This window comes from Sturnus vulgaris, chromosome 15 (genome assembly GCF_052056855.1).
Source record: "Sturnus vulgaris isolate bStuVul1 chromosome 15, bStuVul1.hap1, whole genome shotgun sequence".
NCBI lineage: Eukaryota > Metazoa > Chordata > Aves > Passeriformes > Sturnidae > Sturnus > Sturnus vulgaris.
Window position 1 is genome coordinate 7,021,559 of NC_142257.1, and position 9,983 is coordinate 7,031,541.

Below are 9,983 nucleotides of genomic sequence, written 5' to 3' on the forward strand. Positions count from 1 at the left end.
AATGACTAAGGGCACTAAGATACTTTCAGATGGAAGGGGAACACCAGGTGATACTTAATCCTGGTGCACCTGCAGTGCTGTCTCGTTAGTTTTTGGCCTTGGTGTTGTCCTCACTTTGGTGGCATCCTATGGTAGGTATAAAGATCAGTTTCAGGGTACTGTGTTTATTTTCACACTCAATGCAAGTTACCTGAAAAGTTATTTTAAAGCATATAATGAAGAATAGTGGCAGAGAGCACTGAAGGATTCATTTTCATATACTAAAACTGCATGCAGCCTTCCCATTTGTTTTCTGTACATAAGGGATAAATTTTGATCCTTCTTGGTAAGTGCAAAATAGGAAGAACAGATTCATAAGCTGAATTTGGAACTGCGGATGTTTGTACTTTGCCTTAAAATACATTTGTTCAGTAAATTTATCAGTTGGACTGATGCCACATTTTTTAACAAACTGTAGCAATTTTCTGCATTAAGAGGAGCATAGCAGGTCACTGTGCCCTGCTGCTCCAGCTGTAAACTGTGGGCAATGCTCCTGACCTGGTTAATGGAACACCTGAAGATTGAGTGGTGGAAAACACTGAGCAGCAGCTGGATTCTCAGCTCTGGGCTGGCTGCACTGGATAGGAGAGGAGACACTTAGGAAAAGAATGGAAGATGTGTCTCAAAAGTGGTATGGGAGCCAAGAGATGTCTATCTGTATGGAAACATATAGCCTTCCTGGAAGTGAGTGACTTAAATTTCCTTTGCCAAGAAGGACAAAAACATCACAGTAAAGAATTTTAGAGGTGTTGAATATACACTGCCTACTTCCACCTTAATATAAAATACTTGTTGTCAGATGACCTGTCTGCCTGTTGATTAAATCTCTCCCTCCAACCTGCTAGATGGAAGTCTGAGTGCACACAGAGGAAATGACAGCCTGTGCTGTCTGCTTCCTAATCCTATGTCTGATTTCTGTGTAATAAAAACAAAAGCAGCACCAAGCCCTTTGGTTTGTTTGAGCATTGGTTGTGTGTAACATTGCAGCAGGTGGAGGAAGGGGAGATGAAATATTCAATACTCACAGCTTATTTCAATTGTAAAATGAGATTCGTTCATCAGAAAGTAAATTATCCTGACCCATGGCACAGTCTTGAAATCAGTTTTATCTGGTATAATTTCAAAGCAGGTCCAGAGTTTGGGGGTTTTTTGCTTGAATCATAGAATCATTGAGGTCGGAAAAGACTTCTAAGGTCATCGAGTCCAGCTGTTGGAGACAGACCATGATAATCTGGAAGTCACACTTCCAGCTTTATGTTTCCTTAAACAGTCAACCTTTATTTATTTATTTATTTGTTTTTATTTTAAGCATCGCCCAATTTTAGAAACCTGTAAATTTGGGAGATGGTTCAGATCCAGAAAATGGGTCTATCATTCCCCACTAACTGCTTCTGGAAGTATATTCCAAGACAACCCACTTGTTCCAAGTACCTGGATACATGCTCCTGGCAGAGTCAACAGTCCACTCCTGTGCAATGTAACCACTAATTTCACTCTTGTTTCAGTTAACTACAAGATCAAAAACCAATTTGCTTATGACAATTTCCCATTCTCACTGCAAATGGTGGAGTGAGTGTGTTCACTGACTTTTGCTTGTGAAAGAGCAGCAAATCCATTGCCCAGCTCCACTTTCCTGTTAGGCACTCATTAGCAAGGATTTGACCTGGGCACACAAAGTCTGTGTCTTTTGGGTGAGTAGGAAAGGAGAAAAGATGTTTTGGACAGTAGCAGCTGAATTCTTCTTTTCTTATGTCTTCTATAAAGTCTTTATTTCAGAATGGGGTAAGCTGGACTCGAAATTTGGCAAAGCAAGGGGGATTTAAGCAGCTAAAATCTGCCAGGGCTGAAACTACAATTCCCTAAGCATCTTGCTTCACTGATGCCTGAAACTGGAGGCACCTGAGTTTGTTGAATGCCTTTTTAATGAACTTGGAAGCTTTTCAGTTGCCTCCAGTTTGGCTCATGTAGCTGCCTGGCGTATTGTAATCTAAGCAGCCTTGTTCCTAGCTAATCCCCCCTGGGATTGAATGAAGATAATGAAGCGTTTTGGCCAAGGGCCTGATCTGATGATAGATGCTTTCAGACAGAATCGTTTCTACAGCAGAAGGGCTGGGCTTCTTGCAAAAACACATCTGTGGATTCAGAGAACCATGGGAATGCCAGGCCACCAAGGAAAAAAAATGGACTTCCACTTCCCAGTTTATCAACAGCCACATGGTGCTTGTTTCCAGTATTGCCATTGATGGAAAAGAGGGTTGGATCTCCTTGGTTATGTGGAAGGAAATCCATAGGTGGCTGTTTCTAGAAGGTGACTCATGTGGATGGAGTTTGCTGAGCTCTGGAGGAGGTCAGGCTTCCAGCAGTATTGGTGGGATGATCCCTTGCTCTGCCTGCTCATTCCTTTTGACCCCAAGCTGAAGAACTTCGTGCTGGTGCAGGGCACAGTGTTTTGGTGCTGACCAGAGATTTCAGGGTCTTCCAAGGAAATACATCCCTGCTTTACAAGGCTGTAAATTAACAGCCAGCAACAAGTGCAGAACTCTGGCCTGCCCCAGCGTTGTTTAGACTTGACCTCTTATCTGAAGGAGCCATTTGAGGTGTGACTGTTCATGCATATGGAAAGCAGTTGCTTTAAATTGGCAAAGGAGCACATGAACAGAGGTGAAATGTTTCATATGGTTGTTATGGTTTGTGTTGAAGGGTGGCTGTTTTTTCCTTGTGTACTGTGTTTGCATCCAGCACACAGATATGAGGATGTTTTACTCAGTTCTTTCATTGTTCATGTGTGTTGCTAATGTGGTTTTGTTCTACCTCTTGCAGGCAGTCACTTCTTCCATCGTAACTCTCTGTCCCCTCGAAGCCTGGTCTACGAGAGCGAGTTCTCAACCATCGAGCCTGCCTTGGACATGTACGACGAGAACAAAACCTGAAAGGAATCCATGCTCCTTCCTGGCCCTTTTTCCGTTTTTTTCATTTCTCATTCCTGTTGTTGTGTACTCTTTCCATGGATCTCCTTTGTCTGAAGAAGAGCTGCTTTTTCCAGAACACGAACCCGCCTTCTCGATTGCACAGACGAAGACCAGCTGTGATGGATTCTGAGGGTGGCATCTTTGAGCTGACAAAGAGCTGTGCACAAGCAAGGTTGTCTGATGGAAATTGCTGAGTAACAGCATGGGGAGCTGTGTCGGCCCAGCCACGGCGATGCAGGAGAAGTTTTATGGTGGCCCTAAGAGTTTGTGCTGAACTGCAAATGCGTCTCTTACACGGGCGTCTGCTGTTTCCAAGTTTTTGGTTGTCCAGATGGTTGGTCAGAAAGGGAACTGGTTGTAGAGGAGATGGCCAGTGACTGGTAAAAGCACTCGTATATCTCAGTCAATCCATAACCTTACTGTGAAATAGCCCCTTCTGAGAGGGACCTTTATAAGTGCATTGAGTTTCCTACAACCCACTTAACCCCGGACAGTGGCGAGCCAGTCTGACGTTCAACCTCCAGAGAGGACCTGCATTTGCAGAAAGATTTCAAGGAACTTGATGCTTGGATTTTTTTTCTCCAATTTGATTGAAGCAGGAGAAAAATGGTATACACAGAATATACTTTTGGTCCTTCTGTGTGCTGAAGTCAAGTGAGTATCTTCCTGTAGAGAGGACATTCACAGAACCAGCACTTGATCTACCTAAAAACCATTAGACTTTTTGAAATATGCAGGAATCAAATTAGCTTTCTTTCTCACATAACTTTTTTTGGGGGGGTGGGGGGGATAAAAAATCCACCAAATTTTTCACTGAGGTTTTTTTAAAAGCCAGCATGTTGGCATTGCACAGAGAAGAAAGGAGGTAAGCTTCTTATCCCACTCTCCTGTTGAGATCTGCAACAGTTATTCAACAAATACGTTCTCTGAGCTGTGCCCTTTCCCACTGACATCAATAACAGGAATGCAAGAAAGCAGAAGAAGAAAGGAAAGCAGCTACTGCTTTGACACACTGCGGGAAAAATCAATTTTTACCAGCATGTGACAAAAGCGGTGGGGAAATGGATATTGTTTGCAAGCTTCTGAGAGAGCAATGCAGAAATGGAGAGCGAAAGAGGAGCCTCTGGAGCTAAGTCATCCACAGCATTCCTCAAATGAGCCAACATGGAGGAGAAAGCGCTTCTGCTCCACCATTTCCTACCGGACAATGCATAGCTGTTAATGAATGTTTGGATTCTTCTCCATTGCACTCTTAAGTTACTGTAGGTGTAGAAACTCATTTGTGTCCTTGTAATGTGAAACACAGTTTCACCCCTGTATAGGAATCTTGAGAAATCAGTTAAGCCAAAAAGAAAGGTAAGACTTATTCTGCCATGCTTTAATTTCACCTGCTTTTGCTACAAACAGGGGAATTTCCCCTCCTTTATAATGTTTTTAATTGTATAGCAGTCTGCTTAACATATATCCTTTTCTGAAGTGTGGTTCAGCTGTGTCTTTAACATGGATGTTTAAGAGAAAAAGAAAAATCCAGCTCTGTAAAATGAGGCAATGAGCCTCTTTGCCGAGCATGCTTTGACTTTTGTTGCTGTGCGTCAGCTTTATTTAATCTGATAATTCAAGAGTGGGTGGCGTGAAGTGTAGGGAGGTTTTTCTCATAATACCCACATTGATATTTACCGAATGCACTTTTATTGCCATTCAGCTCACTCTGGAAATGCGCTGAAGTCCCAAACTTTTTTAAGAGCACAAGTTTGACACCCACTTTCTCCTATGAAGCAGAAGTGAAGGTCACAGGAAGTGCCACAGGGGCTGGGGCAGCAGAGGTCAAGGTCAGCATCCCTCCTCTGCTGGTGGGTGTGCAGGGCAGGCAAGCCCAGGCGCAGCTCCCCATCCCGGCCTGGCTGAGCTGAACCTGGGCTCAGGCACAGCTCCCCAGCCCAGCCTGGCTGAGCTGAACCCCTATGGGACTTGGGGCAGCAGAAGGGCTGGTTGAGCAGCCCCTGTTTTTGTAATTACATCTGTGAGATCAGCAGGGACATGTGGGAGCAGCACCTTGGGAACACAAATGCCGGAGGGGAAAATCACTGTCTATCAAGGATGTTCTGGAGCTTTTTTTTATCCATGAGGGCAGTCAGGTTATAGAAACCCAGACACCTGGGCTTTCCAGGTTAAATGAAGCTTCTCCAACCAGCACTGAGCTGCTCCAGTGGGGTTTTGGGTAGGACAGGCTCTTGTAGCACTCCTACAAGAGTGGGGTGCTGATGCTCCAAGCTAATCCTTCTCGTAGGGGCTGCCCCATCCCCACACAGAGATTTCCCCTAAACGCCTGAGAATGTCACTGGGACAGTTTCAGCACAAAACCAAACCCCATGATTTCTCAGCTCCAACTGAGCCCATTTGCATGAGCTGTGTGCCAGAATATACAGAAAAGCTAGAAGATGCATGGAAATTAAAACCAGAAAGCACAAAGCCCCCAAAAACAGAATAATAAATAATGTAATTTGTATTTTGCTAAATCTTATTTCTAACCTAATATCTTGGTTTTAAGCAGGGGGAGGGCAGGTTTGCCTCAGTGGAGATTAGGGTCTGGCATAGTGATGTGAAAATGGATTTGTGCTGTAGCATCTTGGGCAGGGGAGGTGGTATTTGTAATTGACATCCTGGATTTGGGACATCTTGCAACACTGGAAAAATTAAAAGCTTGTTGAAGCAATCGGTCCCTACGTGTGCGCCAGGACGTGCTGGAGCAGGCCTTCCCCAGTTAGTCATATTTAGGATGGGGAAAAGGCACCACAGCAACATGGGTGATTTTTTCTGGGCTGTGCTGGTAAGTTTGAGGTTCTCCTTTCAGTATTAATCAGTATATAAAAAAAGCTTGATGAGCATCGTTGTTCTTGTTCTGCTGCAGTGGTGCTGTGTGTGGTTGAGTCATTTCACAGAAGTAAAATATACAGCAACCAACCAAGCACTGTAAGTGCCAGGAACTTGGGAAATAATTCTTAAGGTTAAAAAAGGTGCTTTTTTTAATAGGAAAACATTCAATTTATGACTTTTACATATAAAATAAAGCTTTTCTCTCCAAGTGTTTTCCTAAACTATTTAAACTCCAACGCTTTGCCTTCCCTTTCTCAGCTTCCTCTTCTATGAAAGTTTTGCATGTTCCCATAAGACATTTGTAAAATCAAAGTTTGCTTGTGTTCTTAGAGGATAATTGCCAGTAAGAAATCAGACTGTAAGTGTGCTTTTTTACCTATAATACACAACATTAAATATTAAATTTGAAGCATGTTAAAATTTACCCAATGACCCTCACAATTGCTCTCTCCAGTGAGCTTATGTGTTGGAATCTGCATTGTCCCTGGCACCTGAGGATGCTATAGGAATAGCCAGGTATCCTGCATTAGCCAAAGAAAGACCAAAACCAGTTTAATAAACATTTCTAGGACTGTGTTATGAGACTTTTACACATCTGTTTTCTTTAAACACATTCATGTAAAATAGTGCAAAGGCCTGGGAGAGCCAAGAGCTCTTTACCAGCTCCTGGAAAGCAGAGGGAATTCTGCAGGAATTCTATGGGTCATGCTGAGCTTTCAGGACTTGTTCAGTCCTATTTAGGTTTGAGGTAGTGCCACAGTCAGGTCATGAGCTGAAGGATGAAGGCACCAGGGTTGAGCTGAAGTTCAGGCAGCTCTGCAGCCTGATTACTGGCAAGTGAGTTGACTTAATTATTAAAATTAATTATTAAAAATATTTGTTATTTGCTTTGCTAATAGTGTTTTGTTTTTTACAGCTTAGAAAATAGCACAGCAGCTCAGAAGCCAAGGCATAGTGGGGCAAAGGCAAGAGCCACAGGGTGGGGAGAGGACAGGAGAGATCAGGGCAGGGACCTCAGGAAACACCTTCAAATTCTCAAGTAAAGCTTTTGCTTCTTTTTCACCCTGTGTCATCCAGCCATACTTGACCTAATTTTCCAGCCTGAGCGATGCAGAAGAGTGTGTGATGTGCCATGACAGCTTGCATATGTGTTGTTATATTTAAAGATATCTTCACTTTTTCCTTTCCCTGCTAGACTTGGTACACCACAGGGCAGCCACAGCTCTGGCACACGCAGTGGAATCTGGTAAGCAGGGGAGGGTCGAGAGAGGGAAAGATGTTCCAGCTAAACAGACTGGGGGGAAATCAGGGGAGAGGTAGACAGTACTTCAATGTGCTGGTGCTCATTTCTGCTTTTTTTCCCTTGTCATGGAAATAATTAAAAGTTGTACTCCCTATGCAGTCCTTGTGGGATGCAGTGACAAGAGCAGGGCTCCAGGTGGGATTTTGCTCCTGATCCAGGGCCATAATGCTCTGTAACCCCCAGCCAGTAATGTCCTGAGATGTTGATAAAAAACCCCAAATTCACAAGGGCGTGTCCGTTTACCTGGTGCTTGCAAAATGCTTTGGGGGATGAAATCTGCTTACTGAGCCTTTGCAAAGGACCACTAATTGACACCTTGTTATCTATTAGTTGATTGGTCCTTTCATTAACCTAGTCTTTTTAAAAGCCTGCAACATTCCCAGACACTCTTAATTCTCCCAATTAATCTCTACCTTTCTACTGGCTTCCTCCTCCTCTGGAGAGCTGGGTGAAGGTCCCTGTTGTGCAGGCACTGCTGTTCATGTGTTCTCCAGCATTTTCTTCATCACTATGCCATCACCATGCCAGACAGCCCCTTCAAGGGGATGCATTGCTCCAAACCACAGTCACGGTCTGTGGGAGCACAGAGGTTCTGGTGGGCTGTGCTCAGCCAAAGGAGGGTGTATGGGATTCTAGTTTTCTGGATCCCTGAATGGAGTATCCTTTTGCTCTTCTGCCCATTAGCCTCATGGAGATGCTCACATGAACAGAAATGGATGTGTAGGTTGTGCAATAATGTCTGAATTTTTTTTCTTTCTTACTGCAATAATGTCCAGGGTCTCTGGGCTTGGGAGCCCTGTGGTATAAAGGGTTGCCCAAAAATAGTCCCTTTCCTAAGGAGTTAATAATTAAGTGTTAATATTCCTACAAAGTAAGAACTACACAGTGTTTTATTGAAAGTTGAAGCTACTTAGAGTGATTTCAATGCAAGGCTGAGGTGTAACATCAGCTCGTGCCATACAGCTGGGACTGGGTGTTTGCAGCCCAGAAATCAGATGGACATGTATGTGAAGGCTCCCCTCACTCCTGCTGGGCTGTTCATTTCTCCACTTGTATCCACAAGCCCCTCAGAAGCCAGGAGCTTTTATTCTTTTCCCTGAGCTCAGCTGTGTGAATTTATGTGCATTTATGTGCCATTTGCCTTTTTTTTTTTTTTTTATTAGCTGCTTCTCACATACTCTGGGGCTCGCCTTTGCTTGGCTCTGACTTGATCTTCAGCTGCCCAAACCCCTCTGGGGGACAAGAGCCATCAATTCCCAGCAGAGCAGCTCTGTTGGGCCATGTCAAGGCATGAATCATCAGATTTGCTGTGGATCCCCCGTGCCTGTGTCTGTAACACCCTCACACTGTCTCGGGCAGTAAGAGCTGTAGCTGCCTGCAGCTTCCCCACAGACCTGGGCTGCACTGGGAGGGAGCATCATACAGAAAACAGCTCAGCAACCCTCCCATGCTCAAGCACAGGAAAGTCTGGGTGTGAAAGTGAACTTGTTCTTTGCTGCTGTTAAGCCACGAATGTTTACTAGAGTGTTTGGGGCTGTCAAAGCTGCTAGTGCAGGTTTGTGAGGTCCGAGCAAGGCAGCCACACAGCCTGTCACTTTCTGCTTGTGCTGGAAGGTGCTACATGAAAACGAGAAGCCTTCCCCGTGCCACCACATCAGCAGGCAGACTTTCCCCACCCTGTATGTCTAGGCTTAACTCCCAGCACTGGTAAGATCTGTCACACCACTCCTATAAAGGGGAATAACCTTTCAGAGGAAAATGAGAGGTAGCATCGCTCTTCTGCTTGTTCTATCAGCCCTGCTGCAGTTTGCAAGTAGATATTAGATACTAAAAGCTTCTCTGTATGATCGTGCCTGTCCAGGATCACCTGCTCGAGGCCATGGCTAACTATGCACTGACTCCACCAAAACAGGATCATTTTATCTCAGCAGAGAGGGGACCCCCCAGCCTTTGGGCACAGGAGACTGCAGCAAACAACGACAAAAACCCCAATTTGCGTGCACGTAAAACGAAAAGTCTGTTTGAACTGGCTTGCTGCCAGGTCGGTCACACCGGTGTGACCAGGTAACCTGAATATGCTAGCAGCTGCCAGGGGTCTGGGGACACTGTGGGGACACAGGGACACAGTGCCCTCCCGACAGCCAGAGCTTTCCAGCCCCTCTGGAAGTGTAGCTTGCCAGCAGCAGAAATTGTTGACATGTTTTGATGTAAGTATAACACTGTATTGTAGTTACGTGGTATATGCCGATATGTTCATAGTGTATACCGACTAGTTAGGGTTTGCAAATGTACTACATTTCAATAAAAAGCAATTTAAAAATACAGAGCTCATGAGTTTGGTATCTGAATACATGGGAGAATGAAAGCATCACCCAGTGACTCCAGTCCCTCCAGCATTTCTTATAGTTCTGTCTTAGAGGACAGTGTGGAACAACATTTTCAAAAGATACGTTTTTAGAGAGGATTTTTCCTAATCTGATGTAAATGTTTGGGTTTTTTTAAATTTTGCTGTACTAGTGCCTAGAAATCCCAGGCCATTAAGGGCCACATGGTTCAAAGTGGCTTATGAATATGCTGGAGACACTAATCCACCTTCCCACAGATTTTACCATCTTAAAGATTGCACAAAGTGAGAAAGAACAGGAATAGTGAAACAGGAAAGGATCCTTCAGCACCTTCTCCCAGTGCTCAAACCCTTCTCACAGGACACCCAGCTTTTAGAAACCACCCTGCTGCTCCCAAAAATCAACCGTGCCGTTGAAGTGAAGGTACAGCCCTGCAGGCTGAACCAGCTAATA

General features: G+C 44.4%; 1 protein-coding gene across 2 annotated transcripts in view; it reads left to right on the forward strand.

Moving 5' to 3' along the window:
• Positions 1-9,507, forward strand: part of RNF130 (ring finger protein 130) — a 55,080-nt gene extending 45,573 nt beyond the window's left edge. The window contains exons 8-9 of one of the 2 annotated variants that reach the window (XR_015806974.1): positions 2,860-4,364; positions 7,078-9,507. Coding sequence is in view for 1 of the 2 variants with exons in the window: in XM_014886910.2 (XP_014742396.1) it covers positions 2,860-2,969 (110 nt within the window). In the remaining variant the exon portion in view is untranslated. Of the gene's footprint in view, positions 1-2,859 lie in introns of both variants that reach the window. The other variant, XM_014886910.2, reaches the window with a different exon arrangement.
• Positions 9,508-9,983: the final 476 nt, after the last annotated feature.